Below are 23,715 nucleotides of genomic sequence, written 5' to 3' on the forward strand. Positions count from 1 at the left end.
TGGAGGATAAGTCTACCAATAGCTACTGGCCATGGTGACTGAGGGGAACCTCCACATTCAGAAGCACTACCTTTTTGAATCCCAAAGCCAGGAGAAACATCAAGGAAAGACCTTGGCCTCTATGCTCTTTTGTTGGCATAGAACTGGTTGGCCACTGTGTGAGACAGGATGTTTGACTAGATGGACTATTGGTCTGATCCAGCAGGGCTGTTCTTATGTAGAAGGGACCTCATGTTTTATCACAGGGGTGGCCAACGGTAGCTCTCCAGATGTATTTTTGCCTACAACTCCCATCAGCCCCAGCCAGCATGGCCAAAAACATCTGGAGAGCTACCATTGGCCACTCCTGTTTTGTCAGATCAAACACTCTGCTGAAAACCAGAAATTCTACTTAAAGCTATCCTTGTCCATCATCTTCACAGATGGGCATCCTTGCATATATAGCTTGAAATGACTTACAGAGATCCTGCAGTCAACCATCCTACTCCGGGAACACAATTTACCCAGCTAATCCAATCAGAAGTTTGTTAGCCTAAATGTAAGAATTCTGGGGATGAAGAGTCCTCCCCACAAGCAACCTATTCCATTTTTTCAACACACTCACAGCAAGAAAGTTCTACCCATTGTACAATAAAAATGTTGGTGGATTATAGACTTAACTACCTACATGTTATACTTTTCCTGGGTCTACTGCTGGATTGGATTCACAAATGTGATCTGACAGTTCCATCTTTCACATTCATGTCCCAAACTGGACTGGAGCATGTGGGGATTTAAGCTGCCCTTCCTGCCATTTTCCCAATCTGCCTAATGAACCTACTATTTACTCCACTAGTATTGATGGGCTACATTTTAAGTTTCCACAAATGGGGAAAATAACTGCTGCATTGGGCCATATTAAGTCAGAAAAAAAATGATGGTAGAAAGTCTGAGCCCCATGACCTCATACATAATAGTCCTGGGCTTTTTTTGTAGCAGGAATTTCTTTGCATATTAGGCCACACCCTCCCGATGTAGCCAATCCTCCTGGAGCTTACAGTAGGCCCTGTACTAAGAGCCCCTGTAAGCTCTTGGAGGATTGGCTACATCAGGGGTGTGTGGCCTAATATACAAAGGAGTTCCTGCTACAAAAAAAGAGCTCTGGTCCTGATCTGAATCAGTTTTGTGCACATCAACTCAAATCTGTCAGCCAAACCCTGGGACATACCTGGGAAAAGTATAATGTGTAGTTAAGAAAAACTGACTCTTGTTCTCAAGTCAACTCTGCCTGCATTTGAAACTTAGGGCCAAAATACAAATGAAAATGGTTTATGGTTTATTGGATTTATATCCCACCCTCCCTGCCAAAGCAGGCTCAGGGCGGCTCACAACAGTAAAATCAAACAATTCACATATTACTTACACCCTCAATTAAAATTAAACAATTAAACAGTTAAAACAGTTAAAACAGCCTTGTGCTAATATCATTTGGTATTGTTTCATTTCAAATGGTGTTCAGGATATTTTAGTGTCATTCCCTGTTATCATATCAGTCACTCCAGATCAATTAAAGGTCAGCTGGAATAGTGTTGTCTTATAAGCCTTGCAGGACTGGGCAAGGTCCCGCAAGGCCCTAACTTCTTCCGGCAGCTGATTCAACCAAGAGGGGGCAGCAATCGAGAAGGCTCTCTATCTAGTTGACTTCAGTCTTGTCTCCCTCGGACCTGGGATCACTAATAGATTTTATTTATTTATTTATTTATTTATGATTTGTATCCCGCCCTTCCCACAAAAGTGGGAAGGGCGGGATACATCCCAGATCTAAGTACCCTGTGAGGAACATATGAGGAGAGACAGTCCCTACGGTCAACAGGTCCTCGGCCATATAGGGCTTTAAAGCACCTTATATCCCGTCCTCCCAGCACCTTGTAGCGAATCTGATATGTGCTCCCACTTGGGGAGCCCCAATAGCAGCCTGGCTGCCGCATTCTGCACTAGCTGCAGTTTCCAGGTTCAAGACAGGGGCAGCCCCATGTAGAGGGCATTACAGTAGTCCAATCTCGAGGTGACCATTGCATGGATCACATTTGCCAGGTCGCCATGTTCAAGGAAAGGAACCAACTGCCTCACCTGCCTGAGAGGGAAAAGGTGAATTTGGCAGTGGCTGCTATCTGGGCCTCCATTGTCAAGGAAGGCTCCAACAGCACTCCCAAGCTCCTGACCCTGGACACCATTGTCAGTGACGCCCCATCAAAAGCTGGTAAGGGAATTTCCCTACCTGGACCACCGCAACCCAGGCAAAGACCTCTTGTCTTCGTCTGATTCAGCTTCAGTCAACTCAGCCTAAGCCATCCTGCTCAGCTTGCAGCACCAGGTCCAAATTTTCTAGAACACAGCCAGACCGGCCATCCCTCAGTAAACAGAGCTGGGTGTCATCAGCATACTGATTGCAACCCAGCCCATACCTCTGGGCAATCTGAGCAAGGGGGCGCATATAGATGTTTAACAACATTGGGGAGAGCACCACCCCCTGAGGCACACCACAGTGACTGTCTCTGGGACAACTGTCCCCTGATCGCCGCCCTTTGTCCCTGTCCATAAAGGAAAGAGGAGAGCCACTGCAAGGCCAACCCCTTGAATCCCTGCATTGGCAAGACGGTGGGTCAGTAACTGATAGTCGACCAGACTGAACGCAGCCAACAGTACCATCAGTATCATCAGTACAACATCAGTACCGCCGAACCACCTCGGTCCAGATGCCACTGGAGGTCATCCACCAGGGCAACCAGTACTGTCTCCATTCCATGACCCAAACGGAAGCCAGATTAATGGAGATCTAGGATGGAAGCATCCTCCAGAAAACTCTGTAACTGTAGCACTGCTGCCCTCTCAGTAATTTTACCCAAAAAGGGTAGGTTCAAGACCAGCTGGTAGTGTGCCAATTCGGCCGGGTCCAGTGTGGATTTTTTTAAGAGGGGGAGAACCACTACCTCTTTCAGAGGCATTGAAAAATGAAAAAGGGAGGGGGAGGCAGGAGAAATAAACTTAACCAAAAACAAATTGCATTAAATAATAGAAGGTTAAGAAGATATGAGTTAAGAAGATACCCAATAGTACTGTTAATCAAATTAAAAAATAATAATTAACAAATGTACAAAAATGTGTGTATTTATTTCACAGATTAAAACAGATATTAGCCTTCACAATTGCCTCTGTTATTATTGATAATTATTGATTAGTATGATGACATAAAAATGCATGTATTTATTTCACAGATTAAAACAGATATTAGCCTTCACAATTGCCTCTGTTGTTATTGATAATTATTGATTAGTATGATGACATGAAAAGTGGCAAATATTGCCTCTGACCAGACACATTTCAGCTCAACTGGCCTTTATCAAATCTAGTCTCGATCTCTTTTCTCCATGCTACATAGACACTTTAAATGCTATATTCTTGCAAGACCTCTTACATATCTACAAGTGTCCCTGTTATGGCAGTGGCTGTCCTGTACTGATCTTTCATGACAGATACCTGACTTTGCAGATAAGTTTGGAAGCGGCTGTTTTCTTAAATCATATTAATAATAGTTAAAAGTCTACATTATATGATCACTTTCCATACACTTAAATCCATCATTACTAGTGCCAGTTTGTTTCCATTTTAAAAAGCAGATGTTCAAATGCTACTTGCACCTCACACTACAATAAAGAAAAAGAATGAGTTTACATTGATTAACAAGATCTAGCAGTTCCATTGTTCCAAGCTCTGCACACCAAATGCTCCAAATCCTGCATGCATTGTGGAGTGGCAAACATCATGAGAAGTACAACATTAAAATGTAATGAGTTATAGTAGTTGTCCTGAAGCAGTATAGCTATAGATTATACAACTGCCGTCCAGCTTTTGATTTAGTAACTTTCAAATATAATCTTCCACATTCCTCTCATGATTAAATGATTTATCAGTTTGGGGTTAGGAGGAAGAGAAAGACACTTATTCAGGATCAGGTCATTATCAGCTCCAGTTTAAACTGCATTTAAGTTCCCATTTAAATGAATGTTCGGCGGGGGGGGGGGGGGAAACACCACCTCAACAATGGATTGGTTTTTATGCCTCTCTTTGTTAGGAGCTAAACTAGAAATGACAGTATTCTTATAGCTACCACCACTAGTACACCATTGCCATTTTAAACTGATTTTAAAATGCAGCGATGCAATGGCCTGGTCATGATTTGACCTGCAATACGGTGCCCTTTTCCCCTTGCTCCCTTGCCTTTCCAAAAGCTGAAACAGATTAAACCCTTAGCTTATCATTCTGCAGGCTTGATCAGAATTGGGTCCTTGTGGCATTTTAAGATAACTTTAAAATGGCAACAGTCTCCTCATGGTGGCCATAAGGATGCTGTCATATTTAGTTTGCCCCCAAGTCTTCCTTTGAAAGATCTTCTCCAACCAGGGCCAGCGCCTGGGAGTAGGCAGGATAGGCGGCTGCCTGGGGTGCTACCCTGCCTGGGGACACCACTAGGAGCCCCTTTACTCCCCATGCTCAGTGCACAGTGCAGTACGCTCTTCAGAGGCTTCCCTGGGAGCCTCCGAAGAGCGCAGTGTTTTAGCGGCACCCGGCTGCTTTTGGGTTGAAAGCGGCCGAGCAGCGCCTTTCCATGAAGGCGCCACTCAGCTGCTTTCAACCTAAAAGCGGCTGGGCACCACTAAAACACTGAGCTCTTTGGAGGCTTCCAAAGAACACCTCCGAAGAGCGTGTCTGCAGGAGGAAAGCAGCAGTGCAGCAGCACTCTTGTGCGCCATCCGTCACTCTCTCACTCCCCTCGTGATGACATCACTTCAGATGAAAAAGCCATGTCTTCTGCAGTGATGTCACTTCTAGTGATGTCATTATGCTGTGTGCACGCTTTGCGCGCATGAGAAAAAATAATAAAGGGAGCTTGAGGGGGGGCACAGCGCAGGGGTCTGCCTCAAGCGGCAGAACGCCTAGCGCCAGCCCTGTCTCCAACTGTCAAGATTTTCTAATGAAGAAACTCTGTTGAAGTTCTCCATTAAAGGAAGACTTGGAGGAAGATAGTGGTAGGATCCAACTAAGCAGAAGAAAGTCACAGGATCCAGCCCATTATTCCCAATCTCAACTCAACTAACATCTCACAACCTTTATATTTGTAGGAGAACCTATGGCTGCTTTATTCTATCCTTACTCTGGGAACAAAAAGACATAGTTTGCTATTGCATCTTGACAGTTGTGCAAATTCTTGTACTTTGTTGGTTGTTCTTCCAGATTTCCCAACTATTTTGGGACTAATTTTAATCTATTTTGTCTATTTTAATCACCGTAATAAATGATGACATTTTAAAAGTATCTTAAGGAACCTTAGTGAAGTAAAACATTTGTGCAAAAATAGAGGTTTATGCAGAACTTGGATAATGCACTGACTGGAAAGGAATACACACTAGCCACCATCAAGACACACCCAGATGAAAAAGCCATGTCTTCTGCAGTTCTCCTGAGATACACCGTATATTGAGACATCTGCAGAAGAATGTCAAATAACTCTTCCAAAAGCGGCCAACCAATCACCTGCTGCACACCATGGAACTTGTATGTCTGCAAAAACTAATCCCTAAGTAGTTTGTAAACAACATGAGGACTGGCTCAGTTGTTGCTTTCTGAAGATTCATTCTAGAAGAAATAGGGACACTCACTTACAAAATGGTAGATGGAGCCACACAGGCAGAGAGAATGAATGTGGGTAGGTGCTTTATGCACCATGCTGGGGGGTGGGGAGAGGGAGTTGAAGGTATCAGTTGCCAATTTGTACATACTTTTCTAGGGATTGTTCACTTTTAAGAATCCCTCTGTATGTGAAGTTAATTTTGAGTCTTAATTTCCCAGTGCCCACAACAAAAAAGGAAGAGGAGGCATTTATAAAGCAGAAAAACCATGATCCTACTTGTTCTGGAAGCAAAAACATCCTTCAAAAACATCCAGAATCTGACATGGGAATCATATTATTGTACCGTATGAACCTCCTGCTTGGTTTCATATGGATCTGAACCGCTAACATATTCCTGTGCTAAAACCAAAGTTACTGAGAACTCTCTTTGCTAATATTTCTAGATGGTTTTGCAGCAAAAAAAAAAGGAGAATTCACAGGTTCAGGTGTCTCTGTTTGCAAGAATGTAAAGAGACAAACTAAAAGCTGATCCAGGCAACTTTACCATGTTCAAGCCACTTTTTCTGTACATAAGGGTAGCTTCCAGCTCTCTTCTGCATTGACACCTGCTGTTTGTTAGTTTATCCAGGATGGGTGGGAGGTAATATAGCCAGGTGTAAAATAATAAAGCATTCAAAAGTCTGATCTTTGCTTTAAACAATCACAAGGAAACTGGGCCCCTGAGGACTTTGTACCAAAGTACAGTTGAAATATTGGCTGAATATTGAATTGTCTTTTACTGCCAGGTGACTGGGTGGGAGCAAAATGCTGAAATGACCAACCCTACCTTAACAGTTTATCAGCAGAGGTGGAGTTTAACACTATCAAACCTCCTTTATTTACCCAAAGTATAAAGGTCCAAGATGTTTGCTCTATAGAACATTCTCTACAATAAGCAAAGCACTGTGAAATTGGAAGTACCTTAGGCTATTTGATTTAAAATCAACAATGTCTTTCTCTAGCAATAACTACTTAAGGAGCACAAGCTCTACTCTGCAACCCACTGGGCCAAGTTTAGGCAGTACTATCTACAGACAAACGTCCATCAAAAAATACCGACCACCCAGTGTCCATGGAGGAGCTGGTGGTTATGGAATCCGTATTTCCTCTGGTGTCAACTATGGTGGTGGCTCTTGGGGTAGCTTTGGCAGTGGTTTTCAGTCCACCAATGACCTGCTTCTTGCTGGCAATGAGAAAGTGACCATGCAGAATTTGAATGACCGTTTAGCTTCATACCTGGAAAAGGTACGGTCCTTAGAAACCACCAACTCCCACCTCGAAAAGCGGATCCGGGAATGGTATGAAAACAGCTCCCCTACAACTAGACAAGACTACTCTGAATATTATAAGACTATTGAAGACCTCCAGAGCAAGGTAAGGCATTGCTTAGTTTCTAAGTAGCAGTATGGTGAGTTAGTACAAATTACTGTAATAACAGCATCTTATAACCTTGGAATGATCTGCTGCTCTTTATGAATAACAATCTGTCTGAAAGTTTCGTTTCAACTCTGACCAGTAACTCATGCATTATTCACTCAATGGTAACACCGTGAAACCATAACAAATTGACTTTTCTGGTGCAGAATATGGCCTGACAAACATTTTTTTTAAAAAACTGCAGTTTACCATTTTCCAGCATCAGTCAAATTTTAAAAAGGCCTTCTGGAAGCGGGTAAACTATATCTTATCAAATATTACTGATGTGAAAAGAAGAATGTTCCCAACATTGGCGGCCACACACACACACACACACACAAGTCCATCAGCCAGGCTGTGTAACAGTGGGTGCCTTCACACACACTAAATAATGCACTTTGCAACTGGATTTTACTGTGTAAAAAATTACAAAATCCACTTGCAAAAGATCGCCATGTGAAAGCACCCAGGTTGTCTCTTACTCTACAGACTTTTGACCAAATAAGGTTTTGTGAATGTCAGAGCTTTCAATAGCATTGAATGAAATCATTAATAAAAATGGGGGGGGGGGGATCAATGCGCAAAGGAACATTTCACATGTACAGAATAAAGGGGATGTTGTTAAGCATACAGGCTGATGGCTGCATACCATGAGCGGACTTTTTGGAAGGAGGGAAAGGTTTTGTGTGTATGCTGTAACCCATGTCTTCTTTCTCTCATCACTAGTATATAATGAGATGATAACGATAAGATTTGTAATGAACCTGCAAACATTTTGAAAATGTTTCTGGCGCCTTATATCCCACCTTTTTGTCAGTTAAACCAATCTATGGGTTGTATTCAAGGAATATGTACCATTAGGAAGAATTTCAAACCGCAGCAAAAGGAACTTAAGGCAGTTGCCATAACATTGGGGGGAAAAAACTTGAATAGACAATAAAATCTTGCAAAACTCTAACAAATTCAGCAACCAAAAACTCAGTAGTTCTGAGGAGCTCAGCATGCAATACACACACATACATTAGCTGAGCCTCATAAAGTCACCCATAGGTAGCTTTGACAGCACTTTCACAAGGCCCTGAAGAAGGAGGTAGACTCGGTCTGTGGAGAACCTCCGGGCCATGCATTCAAAGCAGGTGTAAATGACTACAAAGGCCAGCGTCAGCATACCCTGTGGCAGTTGCCAGGGCCCAGGGATTCTGGCAGGCTCCACTGCCACTGACAACATGCCTCCCCTGTTGTCCCCCCGCTGCCCCTCCCATACTCGTCCTCCCCCCCCCCCTCCCATACACACACTTGCTTGCAAGCACTCTGCCATGCTCCCAGCATTTTTACGAAATGGCATGCAGATGATTCAGGCATCTCCCAGTGAAGGTGTTGAGAAGGCTTGTGAGGGGGTAGAGGAAGAATTCATAAGCAGGAGGGTCAGGATGTGGGAAGGGGGGGCACTGTCTGCCTGGAGGCCCCAAATATCTGGAACCAACCCTGATTAGTAACCCTAATAAAGAATCCTAGTGAAAAAGGTAGGCTATAAATAAAGTAAATAAAATAAAACTTTTCAGCACGATTTCAGCTTGCTTAACCTCAACCTCTTGATCATGGATTTTACACCCAAGTGCATGACTGAGATGGCCATTCCTAAATGCTTAAATAAAGAATATAATGCTGGATGTCAGTGATGCCACACAACTCCATAGCTGACTTCTTCCAGCAACTCCATAGATATGTTAAACAGCATTGGCCAGAACACCAAGTCTTGAAGAAGAACCATGGTGGAGAATCAGCTTTCCTGGTGACTCCATTCTAAACACAATCAGATAGACATGATTTAAACCATTGGGCCACCAGTCCAGACATGCTGTCCAGGCTTTCAAGCCATTCTATACTATTAAAAGCCACTGAAAAGTCTAATAGACTCAGAAGTGAAATATCCAGGTAGACTGTCCATCACCTTAGGTCCATAAATTGGTATGAACCAAGAATAAAATTGGTAGACAAAGAGCTTGACATCTAGAGATTATAGGGCAGGGATCCAACTTTTTGAACATGAAGCTCTGTAGAAAATCCCGTGTTTTGAATTTGCTTTTATAGTTCCCTTTTAGCCTGGGCGTTGGTATCAGCCTAGTTTGTGGACCTTGTTTTAGTACTAATGTTATGTCTGTTATTATTTTAGTGTACTGTTTTTTGCCTTCTGAATGGCCTCAGGCAGGTCCCTAGAGAGGTGGCATATAAATATTTTAAATAATGTAATAATAATAATAAAGTAAAAATAAAAGTTTTTATTTCATTATTATTATATGTTTATTATTATTATTTCCCATGTCAGGTAGGGGAAGCTCGTTTTGGTTCATTTATACACAAATGAAATTTCTTATGAAATTCCAAAAGCCAATCTATACTGCTTTTTATGTGTGCCTTTTAAAGTCACTTCTTCCACCCTTATCACCACCTTGTGTTAATACGGTAATCTCTGTCATTTAGCTGCACCTACCTATAGGTACATACATAACAAGGAGGTGCGATTTATTGAAACAAAGGGTGTGGAGAGTGAAAGTTCTCATCCATTTCTAAATTCACGGTAATTTCCATTTTAAAAAAAACCCTCAGATCAAGCAATAAATATCCTGTTTAAGAGCATAAGTAGGTTGGCACACTCTTTTAGAAGGCTGGGTGGTGAGAAGATGACATTCAGCTATTTCAGCTTGTAAGCAATAGAGCAATAGTGGCACAGACAATAGCCAGGAAAGGAGACTAGGGCCGAGGTCAGACGCACAGAAACTGACGAGATGGGCATGGATGAAAGCCAGATGCATGTCGGATTTTATGCGGTTGTCCAAACATCAGCATTTGGCAATGGCCGTTGGCTCGTTCGTGTCCTGAACTGCCACGACTGAGATGCGGACTTTTTTGATAGTACATTAAATCCGGAATAAGAATGCTTCCGATGACTCCCGCGCGTACTTTCTATGTTTGAACGCTCCATTGTAGCCGACTCGTCGCAAGCGCACATCCGCTTCCCTGTGAAAGCCCACTCCAAATGATATCATTGTGCCAGCAATTGTTGACTCAGCCTTCCAACCTTCCGAGGTCGGTAAAATATGTACCCAGCTTGCTGGGGGGGAAAGTATAGATGACTGGGGAAGGCAATGGCAAACTACCCCGTAAAAGGTCTGCCATGAAAACTTTGTGAAAGCAGCATCACCCCAGAATCGAAAACGACTGGTGCTTGCACAGGGGACCTTTCCTAAATTGGGGGGGGAGGCAAATCACCCACCTTTGCCGTCTCCCCACCAGGCGGAGAGACAGCAAAGAGAACTCCTGGGCAGATTGCCCACCTTTTCTGGCACCTTTAAAAAAAAAAAGCCAAGCACAATATCCCACGTACTGCACTTGCACGAGTGTGGAATGCCATCTCAACAAATGAGGTCCAGTTGAGACCTCTGATCAACCAGCGACGGGACCAACGCTGCTTAGAACTGAAGGATGGAGGGATGTCTGATCAGGAAATTCATTGTAAAAAAGCTGTGGGGTATAATAGCAACGGGTTAGGGATGGATTTAATGGTGAGTGTGACCGTGGCCTAGTTGTCTCTTCCCCAAAAAGTATCACCTGAAGTGACTGCCTCAGTTTTCTTAATGATAGAGCTGTTCTGATAACAGAACAAACACTTTGCCCTTCCCTTTAAAGCTCACGACAGCTGTGCCCTGTTGGTCATTTTCTATCACATCTCTGCTTGCTATCCTCATTCTTGAATTTTACCTTCCCCTACTGCCCAATGGTCTCTCTCCACTTTGAATGCCATTTGTTCTTTGATTCAGTCCTCTCCCTCTTTGGCACCACATCCCTCTTTCCTGGCATCTTCAGTAAAACGCACCAGGCAGTAGGTGATGTGAAAGACCTCTGCCTGAGTCCCAGGTGAGCGGCTGCCAGTCTGAGTAGACAATACTGACCTTGATGCACCTATTATCTATTCAGTATAAGGCAGCTCATCTGTATGTACATTCCCTCTCATCTCCTCAATAACCCTCTTTTTCTGTGAGTTTTCTTCAGCCACTAAATCTTCATTCCAAATTACAATCAAGTTTCGGTATGTGCTCACGTTCATCCTTTCCTACACCTTGCCATTCCTCTCCAATCCTCTGTAGACTTACCGACTGTCTGATTGGGTTATAAACTCCTGGGGAGCAATGCAGAACTCTGTACATCACCATGAAACATATGAACATATGAACATATGAAGCTGCCTTATACTGAATCAGACCCTGGGTCCATCAAAGTCAGTATTGTCTTCTCAGACTGGCAGCGGCTCTCCAGGGTCTCAAGCTGAGGTTTTTAACACCTATTTACCTGGACCCTTTTTTGGAGATGCCAGGGATTGAACCTGGGACCTTCTGCTTCCCAAGCAGATGCTCTACCACTGAGCCACCATCCCTTGGCTCTCCAGGGCCTCAAGCTGAGGTTTTTCACACCTATTTGCCTGGACCCTTTTTTGGAGATGCCAGGGATTGAACCTGGGACCTTCTGCTTCCCAAGCAGATGCTCTGCCACTGAGCCACCGTCCCTCCTTGAAAAATGATGCAGCTGTCTAAATAAAATAACAACTGTCCACCATGTGACTGGAGAATGTGCTGCTTCTTTCATGCTTCTTAAAAAGAGGTGATCTTCTTTGGAACTGATGAATTCACACCTGGCCCTCATTGTGCTGCTGTTGAATGTTTGTGCCTGGAGGGTGATATTGCTGACTTCCTCAGCCACTGCAAAACAGCAGTTTCATGTATTGATTGGCATGTAGCAATATAGCTTCTCCTTTGTAAAAATATGGCTAAGGATCTCTTCTTTCAATCACCTTTAAAGCACTATGACAGCACTTCTAAAATGTCAGTACCTCTAAGAATTTCAGTGTTGATCTGAAGCCCTGTAGATATGTGGGGAGCTTCTCTGTGTTCTGGTTTTCTGGGTAAACGTGGGCCAGGGAACACAGTGCCTGTCTTTCCCTTGTAGATAGATCCAGGTGAGCAGCTGTGTTGGTCTGAAGCAGTAGAGCAAAGCAGAAGTCAAATAGCACCTTTAAGACTCTTTCCCTTGGACACTCTTAGCTGAATGCTCCAATACCTTTCTGGTTGTACTGGAAGCTGCCCATCTGGACAAATCTTGAGAAGCTACCATTTTTACCAGTCACTGCTGAAATAGCAAAGCAGACTCATTTTTGCTCACAGATACCTTAATTTATTCGGTACAAGCCTTCTGATAACACTTTCTGATGCGGCTTGCTGATTTCAGATCAATGACTACCCTTCTTGGGTTTTGTACACATTTGTTGCTTTTCAGATTATTGCAGCACGACTAGACAACACTCAGCTCATCTTGCAGATTGACAACACCAAGCTGGCTGCTGATGATTTCAGAATAAAGTATGTACATACAACAAAGGAAAATGAATAAGTAGTAACTAAAAGTTGAAGTGAAAGTAAACACACACATGAACCTGTGTTATAGTGTCTGAGATCCTTGAGCTGTCAAGGTCCAGGGTTTTAGTCAGAGGTCTTTCAAGTCACCTATACCCAATCCTGGAGATTCCAGAGATTAAACCAGGGAACATCTGCATGCAAAGTAGATGATGCCATGCTCCCTTCATGGAAAAATCTGGACGTTTAAGACAGAAAAAATACATTCAAGAAAGCTGACAGTTTCAGAGGCAGCATGGGATAGAACAAAAAATGCACACAAAGTCTTGTAACAAAATCCAGAAAACTTCAGATCAGAGGGGGTAAGTTAGAGCAGAAGAGTGAAGGGGATGGTGTGCTTAACCATTTTGCCACATTGCTTTTCCACTGCAGCATCCCCCTCCCCCCCCCCAACTGCTTCCACATGCTCTCCTATAAGAAGTTACCATATAATAATCACCATTGCAATTGTGCAAAATTGGAGCCCAGTGTAAGGATGAACACAAATGAAAGTTCATGGTGAATTTTGGCCAGCTGGTGTTTCATGAACTGAAGTTTATGGCAGGTCAACTGGTCAGTTCATGAATTCCAGAAAGTATCTATTCAATCAAAATGATTAACAAATTTCAAAGCAACAGGGGAGAGATTGTAAATGAGTGCTCAGTAAGGTGAGGTTCCCTCTGCATTTGAACCTGCACCTGACATTTTCCCCAAAAGCACTTTGGGAGCCCATAACTTGTACCCCTAAGTCCAATCTGCACATAACTTGGAGGGAGGAGGAGTAGGAGATGGATGGATTTATACTCTACCTTTTACTTGGAGTCTCAGAGAGGCTTACAATCTCCTTTCCATTCCTATCTCCAGAACAGACACCCTGTGAAGTAGGTAAGGCTGAGAAAGCTCTCAGAGAACTGGTCTTAAGAAAACAGCTCTGCAGAGAGTTTGTCATACCAGCAGCTGCATATGGAGTGGGGAATCAAACCCGGTTCTCCCAGATTAGAGTCTGCACACTCAGCCACTATACCAAACTGGTTCTCCTCTACTGGCATGTAGAGGAGCATCAGGGGGAGGTCCCCTGTGAGTTTGATTATTCAAGCTTGCACTGGGCCCATTCTATACAGTCCTGAACCCACACATCTCATTTCCCAGAAAGCACTTTCCTGGGCCACCTTCTGAGCTGGTGCTAGGGCCTTGGATGCCCCAGACTGGCACCTATCCTGTGTCTCCCTGCCTGCCCTGCTGCTGTACCCCCACACACAGGGAGGGCAGGTGTGGCAGCGCAGCAGAGGAGGTCTGGGAGGGCTCCTGGGCCTGGCACCTGTGCAGTACAGTCTCGGAGCACCTCCAAGACTGTGCTGCACTGGTGTGGCTCACCCACAGCCCCTAATTCAGCCTTCTCAGGCAGACTCCAGAAAGCTGAGCAGGGGCTGCAGGCAAGCCACCCCACCCGGCTGCTGTCACCTTGAAGGCAGCCAGGCAGGGTGGTTCTCTTCTGAGCTTGGCTTCCCTCATGAGAAAAGCTGGGCTCACTGGAGAGAGAACACACGACCATGCGCTGTCCCAGTGCTCTCAGCTTCCCAGATTTGCAGCCTGGGAAACCGAGAGCAGCAGGGCGGGGGGAGGGGTGCCCAACGACACCCCTGTAGGTGAAGTGGTGCCTAGGTGGCTGCCTACCTTGTCTACTCCCATGCACCGCCCGTGCTGGGCACGCCACAAACCACAAACCAAACTGCATTTTCTTGGTTTGTGCCCATTTCTAGTCCAATGGCACCTTTAAAGTTTAATACTGGGTATAAGCTTTCGTGTGCATGCACACATCTTCAGATACATTGAAACAGAAGTCACCAACCATTCTATATAGGAAGAGAGGGAGGGAAGAATGTTGCCAGGATAAAAAATTGTTGGGTCTTAAAGGTACCACTGGACAAACTTTCCTCTGCTGCTTCAGACCAACACAGGTACCCACCTGAATCTACCACCATAGCAATTATTTGTGAAAGAACTTAATATATATATTTTTAAAAAACTGAACAGGTATGAGACTGAGCTGGGGCTCAGACAAAATGTGGAAAATGACATGACGGGGCTGCTGAGACTAATTGATGACTTGACCCTGATAAAGGCTGACTTGGAGCATCAGGTGGAAGGTCTGAAGGAAGAACTGGCTTACCTCAAGAAGAATCATGAAGAGGTGAGCAAATGATTTATTGAACCATCAGAGATCTATTAATTTTCTCACAGATCATAAAAAGGAGAATTCACAGCACAATTAGTGCAAGATTTGTGAAAATTTCTAGTGGGTTTTTTTTGTTTTGTTTTGTTCTTCTCACTTGTTTAAGAAAGCAACCAAAGGGAAGAGGGAGAGATCAAATCAGGGCCACAGTGGAGGAGGAAGAGCTTTTAACACATTATCCCCAAAGTATTTATTTGAACATCATTAGTCACAATTTACTATGTTCTGTAGTTGACAAATTTGGCCCTGTTATATCTTTGTCTTAATCCAGGGGTCCCCAACCTTTTTTGAGCATGTGCCTTTGGAATTTGGACATAGGTTGGTGGGTGCAGCTGCAAAAGGGATGACTCACAAAATGGCAGGGACTAAGGTCATGAATAGCTCTAACAGTAACTCTTTGGAATTTTAGGAAGAATTCTGTTTAATAGGACACCTTTTTTAAATGAACATATTGTTGAAAAGATTTTCTTGCATACCTTCAGCCACACAGTTCCTTATGCTGTGGTGGCAGCTGTTGGAGCAACTTTTTAAAAATTTGCATAGCCATTCCAATCTCCAGTGGCCAATCAGAAGACTTGCTGGGCAAAAGCCCCACCTGGCCCTGATCACTTTCTTTAAAAAGCTTAATGGGAGCCAGAAAAGATGTCAGTGGGCTCCGTGGGCATCCACAGATGACATACTGGGGATCCTTGTCTTAATCACACCTCTGTTGATCTTTGCATGTACAGGCAACACACAAACAAATGAGACCCTATGAGAACAGTACATATTCAAACAAAAAATGAGAAACAATCTGGTATAGATATTGCATTATTCTATTCAGTGGGGAGTTGACGCCTTCACTGAAGGCAATCACCTGTACTGTGCACCTGCTGTTTCATGCAGTTACCAGGACCTCATTCCTGGTCACTAGGTCATCTTTTGACACCATGCAAATATAAATTCTTTCACACCTGCAATAGTTGAGAGGAAGTCTGTAAGTAAGAACTGTGCCAGCAGTTAAGTCAATTGGGGAAAGAAGACATGAAAACAATGGCTGCGTGGGGTGAAAGGAAATAAAGGCTCAGCTGGTCATCTGTTAAGCAATAGGGCTATAGAAGTATACTTTTAAAACATTCGATTGGGATGACCATGAATGTGGAAATTTCTGAGAAGATTCCATCTTTAGATTCCACAAGAATTCACTATGTTAACAATACTGTTAAATCAGCATTTCATCATCTTTGTCTCATCAAACAACTGGTTCCATCTTTTACTTCCCAGTACTTAGCTACAGTGATCCATGCAATTGTCTCTTCCAAACTAGATTATTGTAACTTAATCTAAGCAGGTCTGCCCTTGAACTTGACCCAGAAACTGCAGCTGGTGCAAAATGTGGCAGCACGCATGCTGACAACAACGCCTGTGTGGGCTTGCATTCACCCATTGCTCTGCCAACTGCACTAGCTGCCTATAGAGTACTGGATCCTGTTCAAGGTTCTAGTGCTGACTTTTAAAGTCCTATGTGGCCAGGGACCTGTGTATATCAGGAGTCATCTCCCCTCATATGTGCCCTTCAGAGCTTTGCACTCAATTGACCAATGTCTGGTTGTTCCTGGCCTAAAGGATTTCCAGCTAGCCTCAACTAGATCCAGAGTCTTTTCAGCCCTGGCCCCAGTCTGGTGGAACAAGCTCCCAATTGAGATCACGGCCCTGTGGGATCTGCTACAATTCCACAGGACCTGTGAGATGGAGCTCTTCCACCAGCCTTTTAGCTGAGGCAGCAAGCATCCAAATTCCTTCATCCTTGGCCTCCTCTACTGGTAGCCCTGGCCGTATGGTCAGTGACCAATACCTAGGGCTGCCAATCTCCAGGTCCGGGGGGGGGGTTCTCCAATATGGGCCAGCAGGGGAAACCTCCCCCAATGTCACTGGCGCAATGACATCACCCAGAAGTGATATCATAAAAATGGTGGTGCCCATGCGGGGCCACTCTAGGCGTTTTGAGGAAAACTCTATGGTTTTCTTGGACACTCTAGCTATTTGGGAGGTAAAAAAACTCTATGGTGCATAGGTACCATAGAGTTTTAACCTCCCAAATGGCTAGAGCATCTGGGAAAACCATAGATTTAACCCGGAAACACCTAGAGCAGCCCCGCATGGGCACCACCATTTTGATGATGTCACTTCCAGGTGACATCATCGCATTGCGTACGCACTCCGCACATGGAAGAGAGCCCCCCGCTGCAGGAAGCTGGGGACTTGGCAACCCTACCAATACCTATCAGCATCACTTAGAAGGTTCCATCAGAGCATTGCTAACAAAGCAATGCCTTCTTCTGATTCTCCGTTATCATTTTAACTTTCTGGGTTTTATATGGTTAAAATTGATATTGTTTTATCTCCATTAATTATGTGACCTTGCAACCTGCTCTGAGCCCCATTGCGTGGAGTGCAGGATATAGATTGAAGAAAATAAATAAGTAAATACCTGCAGTTCATTAATGTGATGGTCAAATGTTATATGAGTACCAAACACTAATGGGGGATGATCCAACAATGGCCAACGGCTGATTAGGCTACTGGCGGATCTCAAGAATTTGTGCAACAACAAAGGAATGCTGGAATTTAGCAGCAAGTAAAACCACAGTTGCCAAAATGATTGATTTCATAAACTGCACACAGAATTCAGATTATAGTTTCAACTAGCCTACTTCCCACTACCCTTTATTCATTTTCTGGAAGGCCACCAGAGTAATGGCATTTTGAAGGGAATGCACGGCCTGAGTTCATATCTCAGGGCATTGAACTGCAGCATGGGAGTGCCCAGATGACTGGATACAGACTGTTGATAACTAGCACTGTTGTTTGCAGGAAATTGAGAGATTGCGTCGGCAGCTGAGTGGCACTGTGACAGTGGAGGTGGATGCCGCTCCAAGCATTGACCTTGCACAGATTATGGATAATATGCGCCAGCAATACGAAACCATGGCAGACAAGTACCGTGAAGAAGCTAAACAACGGTTTGAGAAACAGGTGATGGGCATTAAAATAACTGTGATTTGCCTGGCTCAGCAGAGTGGGGGGGGGTGTTATTTTGAGGCTCACCTGCTGACAACTCCACAGCTGAGGCCAGCAGCAGCCCAGGCTTTCTTAGCAGGCCAACAAAGCAGCTAGGGTTGCCAGATCTGTGCTGGACAATACCTGGAGACTTTGAAGGTGGATCCAGGAGAGGGTAGGGTTTGGGGGAGGGCAGGACAGGATGGGGCCTCAGCATGGTACAAGGTCATAGAGTCCACCCTTCAAAACAGCCATTTTCTCCAGGGGAGCTGATCTCTGCCAGCTGGAGATCAGTTGTAAAAGCTGGAGATCTCCAGGCCCCACTTGGAGGCTGGCAACCCTAGAAGCAGCCCTTTGGGGCACTGGTGGATGGTAGGGTGCCAGGATGAGGCCCAGATGGAAAGTCCATTTGCACCAGTTCCACACACTCTACCGAGTTCCATAACACCTCAAAGGATGTTGGTTGAGTCCTAAAGAGGAGAGCCAGTTTGGTGTAGTGGTTAAGTGTGCGGACTCTTATCTGGGAGAACCGGGTTTGATTCCCCACTCCTCCACTTGCACCTGCTGGAATGGCCTTGGGTCAGCCATAGCTCTGGCAGAGGTTGTCCTTGAAAGGGCAGCTGCTGTGAGAGCCCTCTCCAGCCCCACCCACCTCACAGGGTGTCTGTTGTGGGGGAGGAAGGTAAAGGAGATTGTGAGCCGCTCTGAGATTCTTCGGAGTGGAGGGCGGGATATAAATCCAATATCTTCTTCATCTTCTTCTTCTTCTTCTAAACCGCCCACCCCCAGAGGCTCCTGTAAAAGGCTAGCCCTGGGAAAACCAAGGAGGGCAAGCCAGACCACTCCCACACAGTGGGGAAAGAGGTGTGAGACAGGAGAGAAAGTTGTGAGTGAAGCTGAACCCTCCTCATCCCCATCAACTGAGACGTTGCCAAGGCTTGCTTTCAAAGGACTCTGGAGGGTGTGCCAGCCCCAGACTCTGACCCAAGGGAGTCAGACCTTGACAAATATTATATTTAAAAACCTACTGTCAAATTAATCAGACACCCATAATCAAAGGAATTTTAATCTAACCAATTAATTGATTGACAGTGAAATTCTGTTCTGAGTTACTCCATTCTAAACTTGCTGATTTCAAATAGTTTAGACAGGAGTAACACTGCATAGGATTGCCCTGTAAATGCTGTAGACCTAATGATTTTCTTCTATTTATTCGAATCCGCCTTTCCTTCTCTGTATTTCAGATTGAAGAATGGAATGTGGAAATAACCACCAACACTCAACAAGTTGAGAGCAACAGAAATGAGATTACAGACCGGAGACGCATACTCCAGGGCCTGGAAATTGAACTCCAATCCCAGCATGGTTTGGTAAAGCATTCTGAATAGTCTAACAATACTTTGGCATGCTATCCACTGATCTTGCCCTTCTCCCCTCTAGGGCAACCAAGGGGGCTAACAATTTAAAACCTACCCATCTTAAAACCTCCTCTTAAAATACCCATTAAAAAAAATCTCACCTTTGAAACGAAATGCATTAAAATAATCCATAATTAAAACCATCTTGAACTGGAGTTTAAAATAAGTACAAAAGACAAAAATTATAATTAAAACACTGGGGAGGAAGGAAGAATCAGAGAAGGACTGTCAAGTGAAACAAAAGTCGCAGTCTTCAACCACTGGCAGAAGACAGCAACAGAAGGGACAAATTAAATTCCTTCTCAGTTCCCAGACTATTAGAGGTCACATACCAAATACAAATGGTTTGTAACCAGCAGGATTTAGTGATATCTTCATGTTAGAAAAGGCAAATAAAGCCTCTAAAAGGAGGGTTCCTGTGCCATTGATTTAGATGATACTAGCCAATCTGAGATTAACTCAAGAATCAACAGCTTCTCCATCCTTTCACAACAATCCTAGAAAAATCTCTGAAGGGCTGGGTATCTTAAATTCTGGCAAACCCTTTTATGCTACAAACCCATTTCAACTCACCAAAACCAAATCCTAGATTCTCTAAGACCAAACCAATTTTTCAGTAATCTGCCTACACACTATATGACATACTTGTTCCAAGTGTTACTGTTCTGGAACTACAGCTCTGATGCAATTTAATATTTAATATGGCCTTCTCCCAAGTTATAAAACATGTTTTTAGCTCCAGTTTCAATTCTAAATGGTTACTGAATCCAGAGCAACATATCTGAATCAGAAGTTCTAATTTCAAGTAGCTTTTGCTACCAGATGCTGGAATCATCATGAACATCTGTGGAAAATAGGTGGACAACATGGAAAATTTAACGTACAAAGCTTAGAAAAGTTTTAAATGGGGATTAGAGAGATACATGAAGAAGTCTATCAACAACTACTAGCCATGGTGATTGAGGAGAATCTCGACATTCAGAAGCACTAAATCTCAGGAGGCAACATCAGGGGAAGGCCTTGGCCTCTGTTCTCTGTTGTTGGCTCTCCAGAGGAACTGGTTGTCCACTGTGTGATACAGGATGCTGGACTAGATGGACCATTGGTCTGATCCAGCAGGGCTCTTCATATGTTCTTAAAGTCCTCTTGAATTTTTCATTTGGTATCTTTTGCTAGAAAACAAATACAGAGAATGCTGTGGCAGAGATCGAGGCACGTTATGGAGTGATCTTGGCCCAAATACAGGCCTCCATTGTGAATGTGGAGGCCCAACTGCTACAGTTGCGAGAGGATATGGAGCGGCAGAGTTTTGAGTATAACAGCCTCTTGGATATTAAGGTCAAGCTAGAGGCAGAGATTGCCACTTATCGCCGCTTGCTGGAAGGAGAAGACAGCAGGTAAGAGACAGACCAAAGATGCTTCAGTCGAACACACTGGCAAGCTGCCACTGTCCAGTAGGAAGGATACTGAAAAACAGAGTATACATAGCTAGAATGTTTCAAAGCACAGACCAGAGCAGAGAAGAAACAGCCTATTATCTGGGCTGTTAACTGGGGCAAGGAAACACCAGACCAGTGAAGTACACTTTTCCCCTCTTGGTCTTCTCTTTCTGTGTGTTCTGTCCTTCCTTCCCCCATTCATTGTTGTTTTCTGTAAATATGTTATCCCACTTGGGCTGCTGTGTGCAATCATGTATGTTTATGTTCCCCATCCCTCTTCCTCCAATATGCATATATGTGCTTGCCCTCCTGGGGCAGCCATCTCCCGTAGCAACTACTTTGTAACGGTGCCTGCAAACCTGTCCTTAAAATTCCAAAAGTGTTGGCTCAGAAACATGGGACAACAATGAAAGGGTTGAATTTGAGTCAGGGAGACCTTGGCTGCTAGGGTTGCCAGGTCTGACTCAAGAAATATCTGGGGGCTTTGGGGGTGAAGCCAGGGGAGTTTGGGGTGGAGTCAGGAGCAAGTTGTGACAAGCATGACTAAACTCTGAAGGGAGTTCTGGCCATCACATTTGAAGGGACCGTGCTCCTTTTAAATGCCTTCCCTTCATTGGAAATAATGAAGAATGGGGGCACTTTTTCGGGTGTTCAATCTTTTTCAAATGGGGGGGGGGCTTTGAGGAGAGGCACCAGATGATATGCTGAAAATCTGTTGCATCTACCTCATAAAACAGCCCCTCAGACATCCATGGATTGATTCTCCATTGTACCCTATTGGGACCAGTCTCCATAGGGTTTAATGGAGTGCCCACCAGACATTCAACCCCACCCCCCACTTTCTGATAACCTTGAAGTGGGGGGAGGGCCTCCAAACTAGGGGATCCCCTGCCCCAAATGGAGATTGGCAACCCTATTCTGCATGCAGATCTTTCTCCATATGGAAAGACGGCCACAGGTGGAACTAAGTTCTACCTTCAAAACAGCTGAGCTAGGTTCTGCATTCCATTATCCATCCCTTGGCCTTTTAACGAGCCTGTTTTTCTTTTTCCAGCTTCACAGCACAGCTCAGCTAGAGAGGGGAAAGGTTGAGGAGCTAGAGGAGAACCTAGAACAGGGATGGCCAAACTGAGGCTCAGAAGCCACATGCGCCTCTTTCGCACACATTGTGTGGCTCTTGAAGCCCCCGCCGCTCCATTGGCTAGCTTAGAGAAGGCATTTCTCTCTTTAAATGCATTCTCCAAGCCAAGCCAGATGGTGGTTTGTAGATTGCATTTAAACCTATAAAGTTGCTTTCTTTCCACTTCTCCCTCCCTCTCCCCATCTATTTCCTTCCTTCCTTCCTTCCTTCCTTCCTTCCTTCCTTCCTTCCTTCCTTCCTTCCTTCCTTCCTTCCTTCCTTCCTTCCTTCCTTCCTTCCTTCCTTCCTGTCTTGTGGCTCTCAAACATCTGACGTTCATGGCTTTCAGCTCTCAAACATCTGACATCTATTCTATGCGGTTCGCCACCCCTGACCTGGAACAATCTGCAAGACATGTGGGAATTTGCAGACATAACAGAGGGAAAGCGGGAATGGAAGGGCAGCAGTGTCAGCAGCAGTGAGTGGCTCATCGACTGGGAGCACAAATGCTGTTCCTGCTGGCTCCCACACCACTTGGTGCTGCTGCTCTGTTAACACCATATTTTTGCAACCCCATGTGGAAGCAGGCCTGGCTTCAACTTCCTACTTACTAAGTGATCTGGGGGCAATAATTTTCTGCCTAACCTACTGCACAGACTTCATGTTAGAATAAAATGGGATAATAATCCCATGCATGCTGCCTTGAGTTTCTTGGAGGAAATGACTGCTTTTTATAAGTCGGGACTCACAGAATACATTTTACTTTGTTTAATACAGATCCATTTTGGAACTGGAGATTGCAAAAAGAGAAGAAGCTGAGAGAGGTATGACTTGTTTCTTTTTGAGAGCAAACTTCTGTGGGGTTTCCACTGAAAATGAAGAGTTAATCCCAAGGCATGCCCATTTTTCAGCAGTCAGCTGCATTACAATAGTTTTTGAAAGTTGTGTAGCAACTTTAGCGAACATATAAATGACTTGGGTGAAGGGGTATTTTGCATTCCTGGTAGGAGGTAGAACTCTCAGATTCTTTATGGCAATATACTAATATCATATATACACTGAACAAATGTAGTCTTATACAGAATTTTCTATACTCAGGAACACTTTTCAGTTCACATTGGGTATTTTCTCACAAGTACTATTTGTATATGAAGTCACTTTTTAAAAAACAGCTGACAAACTATGCATTTGTCTCTGAAAAACAACCTGCATGGCCATAAAACAAATGCTTCTTCCACAATATGCTACCAGAAATATATATTATTTCTAGGGTGTTATATAATGAAAGGTTACTTCTACTTCAAGTCTCCCCCCAGTTAAGTGGGGGGAGGGGTGTTTCCACACAACATTACTGTTCATTCATTCACCTTCAAGGTTTTATCCAGCTTTGTTGGATTTTCCCCTCCACCCAAAGCATACTTCAGTTTTTTGGAGCAAGTTTGGTGACCCTTTGTATCTGTAGGTTCATTATTTCTGCATTTCCTCCCCTACTGCCTTGGTCTATCATTGATATCACTGTAATTGCCCAATGCCTACCTATTTTTATTTCCAGAAAAGAATAAACTTCGGAAGATCAAGACTGTTGTTGAAGAGATAGTTGATGGAAAAGTGGTCTCATCCCAAGTCAGAGAGAGAGAAGAGAAGATGTAGCCAGCAACGAAATGATTAACCTTGTATTAATGTTAATTGCAAACAAAAACAAAAAAGCCCTTGATTTCTATGCCTCTATGACGTTTTTCAACAGATCTAACAAGAGAGTTGAATTACGAAGAGAACCATGTTATGCATAAAGAAATAATACACAATTTCCTTTCTTCCCTTTGCTTATGAATGGGCTGCATAATTGCAGAATGAAGGCCTTTTGTGTTTAAATTATTCTTTCTAATCGCTTGAGATTTC

The 23,715-nt window shown here is 44.0% G+C and overlaps 1 protein-coding gene across 1 annotated transcript; it reads left to right on the plus strand.

The window, feature by feature from the left end:
* Nucleotides 1–6,574: 6,574 nt before the first annotated feature.
* Nucleotides 6,575–23,589, plus strand: LOC132584278 (keratin, type I cytoskeletal 19-like). The gene is made up of 8 exons (XM_060256128.1): nt 6,575–7,081; nt 12,452–12,534; nt 14,602–14,758; nt 17,654–17,815; nt 19,084–19,209; nt 20,434–20,654; nt 22,594–22,640; nt 23,369–23,589. Exons 1-8 carry the CDS (start codon nt 6,656–6,658, stop codon nt 23,464–23,466), a joined length of 1,320 nt encoding a protein of 439 aa, XP_060112111.1. The 5' UTR covers nt 6,575–6,655; the 3' UTR covers nt 23,467–23,589.
* Nucleotides 23,590–23,715: the final 126 nt, after the last annotated feature.

The sequence above is a fragment of the Heteronotia binoei genome, chromosome 15, assembly GCF_032191835.1.
Source record: "Heteronotia binoei isolate CCM8104 ecotype False Entrance Well chromosome 15, APGP_CSIRO_Hbin_v1, whole genome shotgun sequence".
Lineage (NCBI taxonomy): Eukaryota > Metazoa > Chordata > Lepidosauria > Squamata > Gekkonidae > Heteronotia > Heteronotia binoei.

Bases quoted from the DNA above. Each gene is read 5' to 3' on its own strand.
- LOC132584278 (XM_060256128.1), top strand. From the start codon at position 6,656: ATGTCTTTCTCTAGCAATAACTACTTAAGGAGCACAAGCTCTACTCTG. The intron at 17,816-19,083 runs GTGATGGGCATT...TCTGTATTTCAG, and splicing joins AACAACGGTTTGAGAAACAG to ATTGAAGAATGGAATGTGGA. The intron at 20,655-22,593 runs GTAAGAGACAGA...TGTTTAATACAG, and splicing joins CTGGAAGGAGAAGACAGCAG to ATCCATTTTGGAACTGGAGA.